At 38.3% G+C, this 19,767-nt stretch overlaps 1 protein-coding gene across 3 annotated transcripts in view; it reads right to left on the reverse strand.

The window, feature by feature from the left end:
* RPS6KA3 (ribosomal protein S6 kinase A3) overlaps window positions 1-19,767 on the reverse strand; it is a 45,439-nt gene that overhangs the window by 22,683 nt on the left and 2,989 nt on the right. For 2 of the 3 annotated variants that reach the window (XM_058441394.1, XM_032756669.2), the window contains exons 4-11: window positions 16,100-16,137; window positions 15,437-15,579; window positions 13,850-13,920; window positions 4,372-4,460; window positions 3,818-3,882; window positions 3,634-3,736; window positions 2,543-2,667; window positions 131-256 (exon numbers count right to left, since the gene is read on the reverse strand). In XM_058441394.1, the coding sequence (XP_058297377.1) occupies window positions 131-256; window positions 2,543-2,667; window positions 3,634-3,736; window positions 3,818-3,882; window positions 4,372-4,460; window positions 13,850-13,920; window positions 15,437-15,579; window positions 16,100-16,137 (760 nt within the window). The remainder of the gene's footprint in view (window positions 1-130; window positions 257-2,542; window positions 2,668-3,633; window positions 3,737-3,817; window positions 3,883-4,371; window positions 4,461-13,849; window positions 13,921-15,436; window positions 15,580-16,099; window positions 16,138-19,767) is intronic. The other variant, XM_032756670.2, reaches the window with a different exon arrangement.

A 19,767-nucleotide genomic window follows, 5' to 3' on the forward strand; every position in this document is an offset into this window, starting at 1 on the left:
CACTAGCCAGATATTTAACTTTTTTACAACAAAAGGCACTTTTAACAACAAGAGGAGTGTAATTTTTAACTGGTACTGACATGCATGAACAAGAACTGTACGAATTGCATTTTAAATAAAAAAAATTTACCTTCACTGCAAACTCCATGTTTGTAGCTTTATGTATACATCTCTTGCAAACAGAGTAGGAGCCAACTCCAATATCTTCTTTTACTTCATATCCATCAGTAAACTGAATACTGTTCCTGTGTAACTGCTACAAAAAATTATAAATTGGTGAAGAATCCCATAATGCCTTTAGTGCATTTGATAATAGGGAAGTATGTTACTCAGCATGCATTGTTGATGCCCTACATATAAATGAATAAGAATAAAAATACATCTTTACAGTACTTATTATTCTACAAACAAGTGATTTTGGAAGTGTTTACAATGAAATGTACAGCAAGAAATATGACTTAAAAAAGCTTATGTTACAAATAAAAATTGAATTTGCACGACAGAAAAAGCAGAGCTACTTGATATGGGGCCTATATCTTTGTCTGTGATTCAGCCTTATTCCAGTCCCCAATCGACTACGGGTTTTCAAGTACCTTTGCAAATGAGAAGTTTGAAACCTATGGTATAGAAGGAAAGGATTTAGGAGGATTCAGAATTAGAATATCTGAATTCTTGTCTCAGGTACACCACTTACAGGCTGTGTAACTTTGAGCCTGTATTTTCTCAGAGGGTAATGGTGAAGATTAAATAAAAATAATGTGTTTGCAAGCAATACCTGTTATCGCCATTTTGGACTTTCAGTAGCCACACCCTCCTTTCTTCACCCTGAAGTCACAGCCTTACACAGCTTATGCTAAAGAAGCTGGTCATGGGTTAGGGACTAATAACACACAGTAGATGATGAACAGCAACTTACTGATTCCATAAACAGGCTGAGGAAAGTTGTGCTGCCCTTAGCTATACTGGTATGAGACATCCATGCCTATGAGCTTTGTACATGTTAAAACTTGAATTTTGTAGGATATACAAGTTTGTGGTTTCTATGTTAGGTACAGAATTTATAATTTAAAAACTTGCCATACATTCATGTGCTTGCATAGTAAATGGCACAGACTATTTCAACATGAGCTCTGCTTAAAAAGCAGTGTTTTAATTGTTTTTCTACAAAATGGAAAACAGGATAACTGACTCATGAAAAAACTTTACAGCAAAAGCAACTTAATCATCAAGCAAATCCAAGTACAAATGATATCCTAAAAACAATCCAATGTTCCAAAAGATGTATCTAGTTCCCTTTGATTAGAAAGATGACTTAAGATTTGAGTTCATTTTTATTTCTTGTATCTTTCTAAGGCAAAGGTTGACAAACTATGGCCAGTGAGCCAAATCTGATTCATTGCCTGTGTGCGTAAACAAAGTTTTATTGGCACACAGCCATGCCCACTTGTTTATGTATTGTCTAGTTGTTTTGTGCTACATAGCAGAGTTGAGTAGTTGTGACAGAGCCCATATAGCCCACAAAGCCTCAAGTATTATCTGACCCTTCACAGACAAAGTCTGCCAACTCCTGTTCTAAGGTATCAAAGAACCAGAAGACCTCAATTCATCACAGCTGACCTGAAGGAGGCAGAGGGTGAAACAAACTTGGCATGAAAAACATTTTGAGGCACAGGACAGGACATAGACAACATCGTCATGTTTATCTCAACTCTTTTAAAATTCTACTTTCTTTTCTTTTTTTTTTTTTTTCCGAGACAGAGTCTAGCTCTGTCGCCCAGGCTGGAGTACAGTGGCGGATCTCGGCTCACTGCAACCTCTGCCTCCTGGGTTCAAGTGATTCTCCCGCCTCGGCCTCCTAAGTAGCTGGGATTACAGGCATGCGCCACCACGCCCAGCTAATTTTTGTATTTTTAGTAGAGACGGGGTTTCACTGTGTTGGACAGGCTGGTCTCGAACTCCTGACCTCGTGATCCGCCCGCCTCGGCCTCCCAAAGTGCTGGGATTACAAGCGTGAGCCACTGCGCCTGGCCTAAAACTCTACTTTCAAGTCACATAGGTATCTAGGATTTTGGTTCTTGCAACCTTTTCGATGACATATGAAAAAAATTTCTAAGAGTAAAGTTAATGATATAAAATGTATTTTATTTTTTGAGACAGAGTTTCAACTCTGTCACCCAGGCTGGAGTGTAGTGGCGCGATCTCCGCTCATTGCAACCTCTGCCTCAGAATCAAGTGATTCTTGTGCCTCAGCCTCCTGAGTACCTGGAATTACAGGCACGCGCCACCATGCCCAACTCATTTTTGTATTTTTAGTAGAGATAGAGGTTTCGCTACGTTGGCCAGGCTGGTCTTGAACTTCTGACCTCAAGTGATCCACCTGCCTTGGCCTCCCAAAGTGCTGGGATTTCGAGTGTGAGCCACTGTGCCCAGTCTAAAATGTATTTTAAATCGCTTACTTGAAGTCAGTAGAAAAATATCTATTCACAGAATGAACTATATCTTATAACATTCCAAATCTAAAATTATTTAGACATCCACTCACCTGAACAATTGAATGTACACCAACTGTCTGCATAGCTTGGCTTTCATCATCTGAGGTAATAGCAACAAAACTAAACCCCCGAAAAAGCTGATGTGCATTAGCACTAGGTGGAATGCCAGGTGAATCTGAAAAGAGTAAGAAGTGACAAAGAAGATTCATTTGAAAGGAAATTAAGGGAAAAACTGTTGACACTATGACCTTTTTCACTTATTCTGGAATTCTATTTCTCAGGTACACAGTATATACCTCTTGCTTTCTGGGATACCTGTGAGGCACTGTATCAGATCTGTTCTGATTGTGTATTGCCATTACAACACCAACATCCTAGACCCTCGGAGCCTAGAAAATAGCTAATTCGTTTGAAGAATATAATAAATAGATGAATTATAGGGTTAATGGTATTCAAAATTAATGCTGTCCCATGGAATTTCCTGAAATGATGGAAATTTTCTTTATCTTTACAGTCTAATATGATAGCCACTAGCTACATGCAGCTTTTCAACATTTGAAACATGCCTAGTGTGACTGAGAAACTACATCTTAAATTTTAATTAATTTAAATTTAATTAGCCACATATGGCTACTGGCTACCATATTAGAAACTGCAGCCCTCAATAATAACCTAGTTGGGGTGGAACGGGGGAGATACAAGGTTGATCTACAGGAAACTTAGGAGATTTGAAGATAGCATAGAGAGTTATCCAGGAAAAGATTTTCTTTTTTTCTTTTTGAGACAGAGTGTCGCTCTGTAACCCAGGCTGGAGTGCAGTGGTGCAATTTTGATGCACTGCAACCTCCACCTCCCAGGTTGAAGCGATTCTCGTGCCTCAGCTACCCAAGTAGCTGGGATTACAGGCACATGCCACCAAACCTGGCTAATTTTGGTATTTTTAGTAGAGACAGGATTTCACTATGTTGGCCAGGCTGGTCTCGAACTCCTGGCCTCAAGCGATCTGCTCGCCTCAGCCTCCCAAAGTGCTGGGATTACAAGTGTGAGCCACCGCACCCTGAGTCTGGAAAAGATTTTCTGATGGAACAAGAAAAAAACATATTTGTTGTCTTATATTTGGGTTTTCACATTTTCTCCTTACCTTTGGGAGTTTTTGCAGTAAACTCAGGATCAAAATAGAATGTATCTTCAGGCCTGCCCGTTGCAGGTTTAAATGGTGGATGAATTTCTCTTCTATACAGTTTCTGGAGGGAAAAAAAAAAAGAGACTTACACATGTTTTAATTATAAAGAAATATTTCAGGCAAGTTTTCATTCTATACTTACATTCCAGTCTATTGTTGAGAAAAATGAATGTCTTTTAATTTCTTCAACTCCATCTGGTCCTGCACCTATCAAAAATGGATTCATTGGTAATTTTATTTCAAGGAGAAATATACATATTGCTCGGCCTTTGTTTTCAATACTTGTCTAATTAATTAATTAATTAATTTTGAGACAAGGGCTTGCTCTGTCACCCAGGCTGGAGCGCAGTGGTGCGATCTCAGTTCACTGCAGCCTCAACCTCTCAGGCTCAAGTGATCCCCCTACCTCAACTTCCTGAGTAGTTGGGACTACAGGTGCACACTACCATACCTGGCTAATTTTTGTATTTTTTGTAAAGATGAGGTTTTGCCATTTTGCCCAGGCTGGTCTTGAACTCCTGGACTCAAGTAATTCTCCCGCCTTGGTCTCCCAAAGTGCTGGGATTACAGGTGTGAGCCACCAGGCCTAGTCTTGTCTAAATAGTTAATAATTCCACCACAAAACAAATATATACTCCCCCCTAAAAACAAACACCAACAAACATACAACATAAACAAATTAGTTAAAATTTTTACCTAATCTGTTTGCAGGATTTCGCTTGAAAAGCATTCGTAAAAGACTCTGGGCTTCAGGACTCAAAAACTGTGGCATTCCAAGTTTGGCTCTAAATAATAAATCCACATAATATTTTATTTTTTGGAGGCATCTGTATTTTTATTTTTAAAAATTCTTAAACTTTTTGAGGTACCTGTAGATTCACACTCAGTTGTAAGAAATAATACAGAGAGATCCCCTGTGCCCTTTACCCAGTTTCCCCCAATGGTAACATCTTACAAAACTACAGTACAATATCACATCCAGGATATTGACATGGAGACAATCCAATGATCTCATTCACATGGCACTGGTTTTGTTTGCACTTATTTGTGTGTGTGTTTAGTTCTATGCCATTTTATTACATGTATGGCTTCTGTATGAATATGTCACAGTTTGTTTATCCATTATCTGTTGAGGGACATTTGGGTTGTGCCCAGTTTGGGGCTAATATGAATAAAGCTACAGTGAACATTTATGTACAGGTTTTCATGTGAACAGATAACTGAATTTTAGTTCATAATCTAATGAGCTTTTTCATTTTTCAAAATTTTGCAAAGAGCACTGTGAAAGTAAGATCATTTGAATCCTAGTTCTGGCTCTGTTACTAAGAACTTTGGGACAGTGGGAAAGCCAATTATTCTGGGCCTGTTATCATTTCTTCATAAGCAAAGGGATTGGACTCTAGACCAATAGCTCCCAAAGTATAGCCTCAGAACTCCTCCTCAAAGGGAATTTAAGAAACCTAACATTTAAAGCTGCTAAGAGAACATGTGTTTCATATGCCACTTTTTCCTTTCTATTCCCTTTAACAGCCCCTGAAGGGAAAGGGAACTGTGGGAAAGAGGACTGTGAAATATTGAAGATACACAGTCTAAAAACTGCTGGCCTAGATGAACTTGAAGGTCTGTTTCAGCTCTAATTTTAATTCTTTTTCCAAACCTACAAATTAAAGAAACCAATGATCCTGTTAGTATGACAATAATAATAGAGCTGGGGAAAATTCCTATTTCAGAACAGATCTATTTATTATTCAGTGGGTTGTTATTGAGCTATTACATGCCAGACACTGTTTAGAGCTGAGGATACAGAGATAAAGAGAGCCCATGAAACTCATGGTCCATGGTGAAGATGGATACAGATAATGCTAGTACATTAAGAGACAAATGCAGAAGAACATATGCAAAGAGTGACAAGGGAACAGTAGGGGATATTTAATTTAACATGGGAGATTATGAAAGGTCTTGAATGCAATCTAAAGGCTAACAATTTATTCATTTGGCTAGCGTTTCCCCAAATTTTACTGAATAACATTAATCCCTCTAGATAGTTAGCAACAATAAAAAAATCATGACCCAATGAGCTTGTAGAATGCTATTATATCCCCCTATTAGAGACACAGAATTAAAATACACTGCATATAAAAAGGCTGAGAAATCTAGAGCAAACAAATCAATTTTTTTTTTTTTTTTAAGACAGAGTATCCAGGCTGGAGTGCACTGGCACAATCTCAGCTCACTGCAATCTCTGCCTTCTGGGTTCAAGGGATTCTCGTGTCTCAGCCTCCCAAGTTGTTGGGATTACAGGTGTGTGCTACCACACCTTTTTTTTTTTTTTTTTTTTTTTTTTTTTTGTAGAGATGGAGTTTTGTCATGTTGGCTAGGCTGGTCTCGAACTCCTAGCCTCAAGTGATCCTCCCACTTCAGCCTCTCAAAGTGCTGGGATTATGGGCGAAATCAGTATTTTATAAGTATTTATTTCCAGCACCTCTTTTTCAAAGAATACCTATTAACATCTTGTAGAATTAATACTCTCTTGGACAAATTCGGGGAAACACTATTGTATTAGGTAACAGGGATGCAGCAGAGGTCCTGAAACTGGACTAACATGACTAGACTTATTTTCAAGAAGGTAACTCCAAGGGTAGTAGAGAACAATTTGGAGTGGGAAGAGGTCATAAGTGGTAGGCAATCAACTTAGGAATGTGGTCAGATAGTGTGGGTAAGAGGTCACTGTTTTCTGAATAAGCAGTTTAATTCAGAGGAAAGGCTCGAACAGTGAAATAATTCTGAGATCGAATTTGGAGAACACCTAATTATGCAAAAGAGAGAAGGAATAAAAAATGATTTCCAGGTTTCTGGCTTGGAAAAGAGGGTGCATGAAAATGCTGATAACTGGGAGTATAAGAAAACAACAACAAATAAAGATACATTTAGTTCAAAGATGTGAAGTCATGCATGTAATATGTTTTGGGAGGGCCAGGCAGGTGAGTAAATAGAAACACAGGTCTAGGAGATATACCTAATCCTAAATGACGAGTTAATGGGTGCAGGAAATCAACACGGCACATGGATACATATGTAACGAACCTGCACATTGTGCACATGTACCCTAAAACCTAAAGTATAATAAAAAAAAAAAAAAAAAAGAAACACAGGTCTAATGCCTGGTAAATTCATGTAAGAAAGAGTGATTTGAGGGTAATTAAAATGTGGAGGGTAGTTATAGGAAAGACTGAAGTCAGTCAGGAAAGAGTGCAGAGGGGGAAGAAAAGCATATCATAGATGGATCCTGGGGGATAAGACCATTTAAAAGGTAGTCAGAAAAAGAACAATTTGGGCATTAAAAATAATGAATGCAATTGGCTGAATAACATTGATTATTAAGTCCCATGAGTTTATTATAGTAAAATAAGAAAAAGCTAAGTCAAAACACAAAAACTCAACTCACTGGATACTACCCCCACTAGGAAGTGCTCTGACATTAGAAACAATTAAGAAAAGAATTAAGTATTCATTCTCTTTTTCTTGGATGAGCCATATTTCAAGTAATTAAATCATCATAGTTGATGAGGGAAAGTCTGTTGAGAAAATACCAGCTAATAAATGAGGAAGGAATAATAATAATAGAAAATCATGGCTGGTGCATAGTGGCTCATGCCTGTAATCCCAACACTTTGGGAGGTGGAGGTGGGAGGATCACTTGAGCCCAGGAGTTTGAGACCAGCCTGGCAACATGGCAAGATACCATCTGTACAAAAGATTAAAGAACTTGGCTGGGCATGGTGGTGCACCTGTAGTCCTAGCTACTCGAGAGTCTGAGGCAGGAGGATCATTTGAGCCCAGGAGTTTGATGTTGCAGTGAGCTGTGATCATGCCATTGCATTCAAGTTTGGACAACAGAGCAAGACCTCATCTCTAAAAAACCTTTTTTTTTTTAAAAAAAAAAAAAAAAAAGCAATTCATCACTTTTGAATTCCTTATATAATAACTGTTTCAAGTAATTATTATAACTGTTTCAATGATTATTAATGGATAGAACCATTAGTTAAAAGCATGACAGGGAACTTTACAACGGAGGAATCAGCTGCAACCACTGGAGCCCATCACTTAAAGTGGGGGCAACCAGGTATTGTAAGCCTCCTGATGTAATAGGGACCACACAGGGTTAGCTGTGAAATAATCTTGCTAAAACAGTTTAACCAAAAACAGGATAGAGGATCAAGTTAATAACACTGAGGGAATAAAAAAAATTTCCATACTCCTAGGAAAAGACTAATTGTTATATAACCATGGTAACAAGAGAACCACCAGAACTGGTTTTAAATCCTTTCAGTTGGTTTAAAATCCATTGAATTGATCAATGACAACTTGCCTGGTGAACACCTGCAAAGATGAGTAACTGCTCTTTGTCTCTGAAAACTAGCCAAACAGGAATGGACTCACTCCAATAAACACGCCTGAGTGCCCACTGGTCAACAACAGTCCCACCCAAATAATCACATTCTTACAGATAATGTCACTTATAGACATGAAAATCTGCCAGTTCTTGAGCTCCACCCTTCCTCAAAACCCTATATAAGATTAGTGGTCTACTATGTTTGGGGAGAGTCTAGCCTTACCATAGCAAAGAATAAAATAAGCTTTATGCTTTTTGTTTCAGATATTGAGAGGGGGTCTCATTCTTTGACAAGATAAATCCAGAAAGCAGGGTTCTATAAAACAACTGACTAGGTTTCTATGAATAAACAGCAGGGGAAAAACAGGGATAGACTAACAGAAGTTTAAGAAGTACAACCAAATGGAATGTGCAGACTTGATCTGGATCCAACTGTAAAGACACAGTTTTGAAGAAAATCTGAAAAACTTAGTTAAGGACTGATGATACCTAAGCATTATTGCTAGTTTTATGTGGATGTGTAAGCAAACATCCATATTTTTAGCAAGGCAAAGTGAATTAAGTAGATATGTCTGGAATGCTTATAATACTTCAGTAAAGAAAAGAAAAAAAGAATAGATAAAGCGAAATGGCCAAATCTTGATAAATGTCGAATCTGGGTAACAGGTATATGTGTTCACTGAATTATTCTATTTTTGATAATTCATATTTGAAAATTTTTAAATTAAAAAAGGAAAAACAGGAAGAAAAGAAATCATGTAAGAGAGACCAAAAGGGAAATGGTTAGAGAGGTGGGAGAAGCAGATCAAAGTAGGAAAAACTATGGAGGGAGGGAGTGGCCATCAGTGTCAAACACTCAGAGATGCCTTTCTTGAGTGTCCCATCTAATATGGCTCCTGCTTTCTGCTCCTTCCCTCACACAGTAAGGAGTCACTACTATGAGTACAGAATTCTGATTTATTATCCTTATATCTCCTATTACTATCTGAAATTGTTTAGATATTAATTCCTTGTCTCTCCCACTAAAATACAAGTTCTGAAGACCACCAAAGACCTTTTCAGTCTTGTTAATACTACATCTCAAGTATGAGTAGCAAGAACTGAAACATCTGTTAAATGAATTGTGTGAATGAATGGTACAGAGTCATCCTTTTGACAACCTGCCACTGGTTTTAGCAACCAGAAGACCACTGATAGCCACAGTGAGAGCAATTTCAGTAGAGTGGTGGGGATGAATGACAAATAGGCTGTGGAATAAAAGAAGCCAAAAAAGTAGTAACAGAAAGCATAGACTACTTTTTAAAGAGGCTTTGTGTTGAAAGGATGAAGGAAGATGGTACAGTAACTTGAAAGGAAGGCCAAGTCAAAGAAGGATTTAGTTTCTTCAACACGAGAGTGTTTGTTCGCTGAAAGGGAGGGATCAAAGTAGATGAAGTGATAAAGGTTCAGTGATGAAAGTTCAGTGAACATTCATTTATGTAGCATATCTTTTTAGACCTTTTATATTGTGTAGAATAATATAAAATGCCCCAAAAAACCCCGAACAAAAACACCCAAAGTACACAGCTCAATTATTTACCACAAACTGAATAGTCATCTGGCCAAGACACATAACATTGCTAGAACCCCTCATCCAGTGTAACCACTTCCCTTATTTTGCCTCAGGCTTTTAACCATCTAAATATGAACCCCAAAAACTATGCTTTAGTTTTGCCTGCTTTGTAAACTTTACAAATAGAATCATATAGTACTTTTTCTTCTGTGTCTGAACTTCCTTAGCTCCACATTCTTGTGAGATTTATCTAAGTTGCTGCATGTAACTGTGGTTTGTTCATTTTCTTTGTTGTATGGCATACTACACCCATGGGCCAAAGCTTCAGCCTGTTTTTGAATGGCTCTCAAGAATTGTTTTATATTTTTACAGGGTTGGAAAAAAAATACAAAGAATATGTGACAGAGACTGTGTGTGGCCCACAGAGCCTAAAATACATATAGTAAATACAACAACTTCTATTGTATTCGACTGTACGAATATACCATCATTTATTAATTGATCTTCTGTTAATAATCAGGTTTCCACTTTTTGGCTACTACAAATAATGTTGCTATAAACGGCTTTGTACTTGTTTTTTGATGTGTGAGTAACTAGATTCTTTTAACATGGGTGCATGTCTAGGAGTGGGGATTACTGGATGAGGGTATACATATATTTGTCTTTAGAAGACAAGGACAAAAACTGCTTTCCAAAGTGGTTATATGAGTATTGATATTCCTTCCAGCTATGTATAAAAGTTGCCACTGCTTCACATCCCACCATTTTGTACTGTCAGTCTTTTTCTTTTTATTTATTTTTATTTTTTAAAATTTTTGTATAGGGCAGCAGTCTAGGCCAAAAATGGTTCAGAATGCTCCTGTCAATCTTTTAAATTTTAGCCATTCTGGTGAGTATGCAGTGATATTTCCTTGTGATTTTAATTTGCATTTTCTGATTAACGAGGTTGAGTATCTTTTCATAAGTTTTTTGGCCATTGAATATCCTCTTCTGTCAGATCCCTAAGCCTCTTGCCCATGTTTTTATTGGGTTGGCTTTTTCTTATTGATTGGGGTTCTAGATAGATTGGTAATGATTTTTATGTATGGTGGAGGGTAGGAATTTAAAAAAAAAAATTTAATTCTTTTAAAGTAAATTTTTTTTGAGACATGCTCTTGCTCTATTACCCAGGCTGGAGTGCAGTGGCATGATCATGGCTCACTGCATCCTTGACCTCTGGGCTCAAGCGATTCTCCCACCTCAGCCTCCCAAGTAGCTAGGACTACAGGTGTGCACTACCACACCTGGATAATTTTTATATTCTTGAACTCATGGCCTCAAGTGATCCTCCCACCTCAGCCTCCCAAAGTGTTTGGATTACAGGTGTGAGCCACCACTCCCTGCCTATTTTTTATATGAATATTTAACTTTTCCAGCATGATTTATTAAGAAAAGGCTATTCTTTCCCTACTGCTCTGAAATTCCCAATGGTCGCAAATTAAGTGTCCACATATATAGATCTGTTTCTGGGCTCTTTATTCTATTGCATAGATCTACTTTCCACACTTGTTTCAATGCCGTATTATCTTAGTTACTGTTATAATAAGACTTAATACCTGGTAAAGCAAGTCTTCCTATTTTGGTCTTCAAGAGTATTTCAGCTATTCTTGGTCCTTTGTATTAACATATTAGAATCAGTTTATCAAGATTCACATTAAAAAGTTGTTAGGATTTTAATTTTATTTGCACTGAAACTATAGTTTTGTCATCCATTATAGTAGCCACTAGCCACATATGGCTACTGAGCACCTGAAATGTGCCAATCCACATTGTAAGTGTAAAATACACACTGAATTTCAAATGAGAATGAAAAAAATTAGTTTACAACAAATACCTCAATCATTTTTTAACATTGGCTACATGCTGAAATAACATCTTGGGTACACTGGGTTAAATAAAATATTACAATTAACTTTCCTTTTACTTTTTAACTTTTTTTATTTTTTGAGATGAGTTTCATTCATCACCCAGGCTGCAGTGCAGTGGCATGATCTTAGCTCACTGCAAACTCCGCCTCCCGGGTTCAAGTGATTCTTCTGCCTCAGCCTCCCAAGTAGCTGGGATTACAGGTGTGTGCCACCACGCCCAGCTAATTTTTGTATTTTTAGTAGAGACAGGGTTTTGTCATGTTGGCCAGGCTGGTCTTGAACTCCTGACCTCAGGTGATCCACCCACCACGGCCTCCCAAAGTGCTGGGATAAAAGGCGTGAGCCACCACGCCCTGCCTCTTTTTACTTTTTTAAATGTAGGTACTAGAAAACTTAAAATTACGTATGTGGTTCGCATTATATTTCTCTTCTTTTTTTCTTTTTTTTTTTTTGAGACAGGGTCTCACTCTTCACTCTGTTGCTCAGGTTGGAGTGTAGTGGTGTGATCAGGGCTCACTGTAGTCTTGACCTCCCAGGCTCAAGTGATCCTTTCACCTCAGCCTCCCAAGTGGCTGGGACTACTGTCACGTGCCACCACATCTGGCTAATTTTGTTATTTTTTATTTTTGTAGAGATGGGGTTTTGCCATGTTGCCCAAGCTGGTCTCAAACTCCTTGGCTCAAGCAATCTGCCCACCTCGGCCTCCCAAAGTGCTGGGATTATAGGCATGAGACACCATGCCTGGCTGGTTCACATTGTATTTCTAGTGGATAACACTGATCTATAGAAACTGTTATCTTTACAACACTAGGTCTGTCATAACATGAACATGGTATATCCTTTCAAGTTATTTTGGTCTTTTAAAATTTCTTTAAATAAAATTTTCTGGTTTTTTTACACAGAGGTCTTACACAACTTCTGCTAGATTTATCATTAGGTATCTGAGAATTTTTACATTGTTGTAAACACTATTTTCTTTGAAAATTCCATTTTTTTCTTGAGATGGAATTTCACTCTTATTGCCCAGGCTGGAGTGCAGTGGCATGATCTTGGCTCACTGCAACCTCTGCCTCCCGGGTTCAAGTGATTCTCCTGCCTCAGCCTCCCGAGTAGTTGGGATTACAGGCACCTGCCACCATGCCCGGCTGATTTTTTCTGTTTTTAGTAGAGACAGGGTTTCGCCATGTTGGCCAGGCTGGTCTCGAACTCCAGACCTCAGGTGATCTGCCTGCCTCGGCCTGCCAAAGTGCTGGGATTACAGGCGTGAGCCACTGTGCCCGGATAAAAATTCCATTTTCTATTACTAGTACAGAGACGTAGAATAGATTTTTGTTTATTGACCTTGTATCCAGTAACTTTGCTAAACTTATTAATTCCAAGAATTTATATGATCACTGTATTTTCTTTTCTTTTCTTTTCTGAGACAGGGTTTTGCTCTGTTACCCAGGCTGGGGTGCAGTAGAACCATCTCAGCTCACTGTAGCCTCAAGCTCCTGGGCTCAAATGATTCTCCTGTCTTAGCCCCCATCCGCCACCCCGCAAAGTAGCTGGGACTACAGGTGCTTACCACCATGCCTGGCTAATTTTTGCATTTTTTTGTGGAGATGGGATTTTGCTATGTTGTGCAGGCTGATGACTGGATCGTCTACGGATACAGTCGTGTTATCTCAATAATGATAATTTTATTTCTTCTTTTTAAACCTTATACTTTACTTTTTTGCTTGACTTACCATATTGGCTAGGACTTCCAGGACAATGTAGACAGAAGTGAAATAATGGGCTTCCCTGCCATATTACAAATCCCAAAAGTAAAGCTTTCAGTATTTCACTATTAACATGAAGATAATATGAGTACTCTAAATCTATGCAGTCTGTTCATATTCAAACCACATAATATTGATGAATTTTTAGTTATTTCTTATACTACAGCCAACACTCTAAAATCTCATTTTTTAGTGTGAAACATTTATTTTATTTTACTTTTTTGAGATAGAGTCTCGCTCTGTTGCCCAGGATGGAGTGCAGTGGTGCGATATCAGCTCACTGCAACCTCCACCTCCCGGGTTCAAGGGATTCTCCTGCCTCAGCCTCCTGAGTAGCTGAGACTACAGGTGTGCACCACCATGCCCGGCTAAGTTTTGTATTTTTAGTAGAGATGGGGTTTCACCATGTTGGAAAGGCTGGTCTCGAACTCCTGATCTCAAGTGATCCATCTGCCTCGCCCTTCCAAAGTGCTGGGATTACAGGCATGAGCCACAGCGCCCAGCCTGAAGCACTTATTTTAAAATCTCATCAAAACATCTATATTAAGGGAGTACTTACTTAAGAATCATAGTCATTGTTTCTTTTCGATCTTTTCCTTGGAAAGGTAGTGTACCAGTAAGCATTTCAAACTACAGAAAGGCAAAATAATCAGAAGTATTAGTCAATAAATATAAAATCTCAAGGCCAGAAGGTAAAAAAAAAAAGCATCATTTTAATTATAACCAAATATTCTAAAATTGCTACATAACAAGTGTTTTCTATTTCTACCATATTTGTTACTGAAGTTCTTGATAATTCCTAAAATGACTGAGCTATACAGTTTTTTTTTTTTTTTGTAGAAATCAATCACATTTTATTTTTTTTTGAGACAGGGCCTGGCTCTGTTGCCCAGGCTGGAGCGCAGTGGCACAATCTCGGCTCACTGAAGCTAATCCTCCCACCTCCGGTACTGGGATACAGGCCTGTGCCACCGATGGTAATTTTGTCCATTTTTTTTTTGTAGAAAGAGGTCTCATCCCACCTCAGCCTCTCAAAGTGCTGGGATTAGAGGCATGGGCCACCATGCTCAGCTTCATCAATCACATTTCAAATGGCAATTTTAAAGTGTAGATATGTGAACAATTTGATAGATATGCCAATTTCATATGAACTTATTTTATTTATTTATTTTTGAGACGGAGTCTTACTCTGTCACCCAGGCTGGAGTGCAGTTGGCACGATCTTCGCTCACTGCAATCTCCGTCTCCTGGGTTCAAGTGGTTCTCCTGCCTTAGCCTCCCAAGTAGCTGGGATTACAGGTGTGTGCCACCATGCCTGGCTAATTTTTTGTAGTTGTAGTAGAGACAGGGTTTCACCATGTTGTCCAGGCTGGTCTTATAGGCATAAGCCACCACGCCCAGCCTAATTTTTGTATTTTTAGTAGAAACGGGGTTTCACCATGTTGGCCAGGCTGGTTTCGAACTCCTGACTTTAAGAGATCCACCTGCCTCGGCCTCCCAAAGTGCAGGGATTACAGGCATGAGCCACCGTGCCCGGCAGAACTTATTATATATTTTTTGAAACAGAGTCTCGCTCTGTTGCCCAGGCTGGAGTGCAGTGGCGTGACCTTGGCTCACTGCAACCTCTGCCTCCCAGGTTCTAGCGATTCTCCAGCCTCAGCCTCCTGAGGTATGTGCCATCCTGCTCGGCTAATTTTTGTATTTTTAGTGGAGATGGGGTTTTGCCATGTTGGCCATGCTCGTCTTGAACTCCTGACGTCAGGTGATCTACCCGCCTCAGCCTCCCAAAGTGCTACGATTACAGGTGTGAGCCACTGCCCTCGGCCAAACGAACTTATTTTAAGGGTCACTTACTAACAGATTTCTGGACCAGTTTCTCCAAAAGACTAAACACCATTAATGCTTTAGATTGTTACTATTAGCAGGAAATCTATGGTAATATATTTTTTTTGCCTTTTCACATTAGGATGAGATAGACGCAGCTAACAGATTTCATAGTCCTTCTATACTGCATGCAATAATGTTTCTTGGTTATTTATTACATATGGCATAAAGAAAATAAAAACACCAGTTTCTTTAACATTCACTGCTGATCCTCACTTAACAACCTCCTTCCCCGCCAAAAAACCCCAAATTCAAACCTTACCATTAACACACCAAAAGACCACCAGTCAGCACTCTGAGTATGACCTCGACGATTAACTACTTCTGGAGCCATATACTCCACAGTTCCACAAAAAGAATATGCCTTCTTTTCATGGTCAATAGACTCTTTACTTAGGCCGAAATCTGCCAAAACAAATATCATAAATATCCTACATAAATTTGCACATGTAAATTTTAAACTTTGAGTTCTGACATTAATCATTTAAAATTTCTAATACAAGTTTTTTTTTTTTTTTTTGAGATGGAGTCTCGCTCTGTCTCCCAGGCTGGAGTACAGTGACGCCATCTTGGCTCACTGTAACCTCTGCCTCCCGGGTTCAAGTGATTCTCCTGCCTCAGCCTCCCAAGTAAGTGGGATTACAGGCATGCACCACCATGCCCAGCTCAGTTTTTTGTATTTTTAGTAGAAACAGGGTTTCACCATGTTAGCCAGGCTAGTCTTGAATTCCCGACCTCAAGTGATCCACCTGCCTTGGCCTCCCAGAATGCTGGGATTACAGGGGTGAGCCACCACGCCTGGCCCTAATACAAGTTTTTAATTTTAATACAGTGTATTACTCAATATTTGTGCCACAATCAACCTTAAAGGAAAGTATATATTGTAGGAGAAAATATTTTAATAAAACGAGGATTTTTTTTTTACCTGTTAACTTGATGTGACCTTCTTCATCAAGAAGTATGCTGAAAAAAACAAAGAAAATCTTTTAAGAACACTAAATAGAGATTTATAGAAGCTAAGACTGAAATTACATCCTTGAGCATCAGATCACCACATTTACTCTAAAATATTGCTTTAGACTGTGAATAAGATGGCAAAGGCAAAGGAGGAACAAATTATTTTTTGGACACACATTTATAACAAATCCCAAAGGCAATGCCATCAACTTGTATTAATATGCCAGGGGCACTTGAAAATTATTAGGAAAAGAATCAAATCACCTGTACTCTTCCCAGCTGCTCTTTCTAATGCCTTTCTGCAGACGTAGTTTGACTAAACCCCCTAGTGCCTGCATTAATAGACAGAGGGTCCACACATTTAATTCAAAAACATCAGACATGTCATTCTCTTGGTTATTTTATTTTGCCTTTTTTTCCTTTTTGTGGAGAATAGGGTCTCACTATGTTGCCCAGGCAGGTCTTGAACTGCTGGGCTCAAGCTATCCTCTTGCTTCTGCCTCCCTAAGTGCTGGGATTACTCCCTAAGGTGTGAGCCACTGCGTGCCCAGCTCTCTTGGTCATTTTAAAGGTATCTGACTCAATCATCGTTTCCTCATTTTTTTTTTTTTTTTCCTGACACGACCTACACAATCCTCTTCTCCTTCTCCATACTCCTTGTTTTTCATTGACCCCTCCCTTCACTATACATATTCTCCAGGGTTTTCTCTCTTCCCCAATAAACTGTGAGCTCCTAGAAGGGTTGACCTTATTCATCTTTATAGCTCAGTGTCTGGCAGTGTACAGTACAAATAAGAAATGTTGAATGAATAAGGCCTGTTTGCAAAGGGCCTACAGGGCATTCCAAATAGTTTGGGCTTCTTGTCAAGGACAAGGGAGACCATAAAAGGTGTACATTCATGGAGGGTAGAGAAATTTACAGAGAAAATAAAGGGCATTTAGTGAGCTCACTGGGTCATGACAAAGAACAACTGGAGAATGACACTCAGGTTTCTGGCTTGAGCAGATACTTGAGTGGAGTGTAATGCTATTAATCAAGGAGCTACAGAAAGGAGAGAATACTAAGCTGTAAGCCAATAATTGTGTTAAGCTGGTGCAGAAGTAATTAAAAGTAATAGTAAAAACCGCAATTGCTTTTGCACCAACCTAATATTTCTGGATAGGTATGGGGTCAAGCAATAAACTGTTTCACTTATATTTAAAGCTATCCCACAATATAGGCATTTCCTTACTTTTATTTTAACTAAAAATGTGCAAGTCAAATTTTGTTATAAAATTTTACTATAACAAAAATATTACCAATCTTTCTATTTCATAAATGCAAACATAATTACAACAAAGTTTACCACTGAAGGTAATTCAGTAGGGACTTATTTTTCAAGTTTCTTTTATCACAAGTACTTGTTATGAAAAATATTAATATTGATTATGCTTGATTATGAAGAGATCAACACATTTAGAGAGTATAAAGGGCATTATTAGGTACTGTAGAAATCATCCTCCCTTCTAATGAATACACGAAAAACAGTTCTAAAAACAAAACTTCAAGTAATTCTCGGTAATTCTGAAAGAAAAAAGGATAATATGGCTGAAAGGGCATTAGTTATGCCTTGTGTAGCAAATGCATTCTTTTAAGATAACCATGCTTATACTATATCTTTGAAAGAAAAAGTCAACTGTATCACTCTCAATAAACAACATTCCTTTTCAATGGTTACTAATTATTTTTAGTCATATTTATTATAACAGAGTTCTAGTTTAAAAGAATCTGAAAAACCCTTAACAGTTCATAAAATATTTGGCCTAAAAATTTAAATTTCTCCCAAGTTCTGTATGATGGTATTTACTTGTATAATTTACCAAGTAAGTGTTATTTCAAATTAATGGCATCATCTAGACATGTGTGTTTAAGATCTTAATATAAGCAATCTTATCTACATCTGATCTTATTAAAGCCTTGAGACAGGGCTCATACTTTAATATAACTTTATGACCAATGCCAATACAATGGTCTATGGTAAATATATTCAATTAAATAGTATAAAATACACATTTTTATGAATGTTTAATCTTCTGTTTATAGTAATTTTTCTAAGGACTATATGCTTGACTATTCATTCTCACCAATAATATTTTGTGTCACAATAGTTATAAGTTGGGAAAATAATCAGGAAAACTCAGCAGTTATTTGGGGAATAAAAACAAAACCATATGAAACTTACCCCAAAACAATAAAAAACATACGTAAAATATAAAAGTACAATTTCTAAGCGATCACTTAGAAGAGTTCCAGATGAGCATTTCCTCTCTTCCTGTGTTAATACGGAATTTAAATTTTGTACTAACATTTTTTTTTATTATGCTTTAGGTTCTAGGATACATGTGCAGAACGTGCAGGTTTGTTACATAGGTATACACATGCCGTGGTGGTTTGCTGCACCCATTAACCTGTCATTTACATTAGGCATTTCTCCTAATGCTATCCCTCTCCTGGCCCCCCAGCTCCTGACAGGCTTCAGTGTGTGATGTTCCCCTCCCTGTGTCCATGTGTTCTCATTGTTCAACTCCCACTTATGAGTGAGAACATGCAGTGTTTGATTTTTCTATTCCTGTGTTAGTTCGCTGAGAATGATCATTTCCAGCTTCATCCATGTCCCTGCAAAGGACATGAACTCAGCCTTTTTTTATGGCTGCATAGTATTCCATGGTGTACATGTGCCACATTTTCTTTATCCAGTCTATCATTGATGGGCATTTGGGTTGGGTCCAAGTCTTTGCTATTGTGAATAGTGCTGCAATAAACATACATATGCAAGTGTCTTTATAGTAGAATGATTTATATTCCTTTGGGTATATACCCAGTAATGGGATTGCTGGGTCAAACGGTATTTCTGGTTCTAGATCCTTGAGGAATCGCCACACTGTCTTCCACAATGGTTGAACTAATTAACACTCCCACCAACAGTGTAAAAGCGGTACCATTTCTCCACATCCTCTCCAGCATCTGTTGTTTCCTGACTTTTTAATGATCGCCATTCTAATTGGTGTGAGATGGTATCTCACTCTGGTTTTGATTTGCATTTCTCTAATGACCAGGGATGATGAGCTTTTTTTAATATGCTTGTTGGCCACATAAATGTCTTCTTTTGAGAAGTGTCTGTTCATATCTGTGAGTAATATTCAAAATTCTTAACATGATGGTTGTACAACTCTGTGCATATACTAAAAATCAATGAATTATACACTTTTTTTTTTTTTTTTTTTAGACTGAGTTTCGCTCGTCACCCAGGCTGGAGTGCAATGGCGCAATCTCGGCTCACTGCAACCTCCACCTCCCTGATTCAAGTGATTCTCCTGCCTCAGTCTCCCAAGTAGCTGGGATTACAGGTGTGCACCTCTACGCCTGGCTAATTTTTGTATTTTTAGTAGAGACGGGGTTTCACCATGTTGGCCAGGCTGGTCTCAAACTCCTGACCTCAAGTGATCTGCCTGCCTTGGCCTCCCGAAGTGCTGGGATTATAGGTGTGATCCACTGCACCCAGGCAATGACTTGTATAATACATGAATTACAACTCAATAAAGCTGTTTAAAAATATTCCTGGTAAAGCAAGGCTCGTGCTTATATGCTCATAAAAG

Source organism: Hylobates moloch, unplaced genomic scaffold (genome assembly GCF_009828535.3).
Source record: "Hylobates moloch isolate HMO894 unplaced genomic scaffold, HMol_V3 SCAFFOLD_7, whole genome shotgun sequence".
NCBI lineage: Eukaryota > Metazoa > Chordata > Mammalia > Primates > Hylobatidae > Hylobates > Hylobates moloch.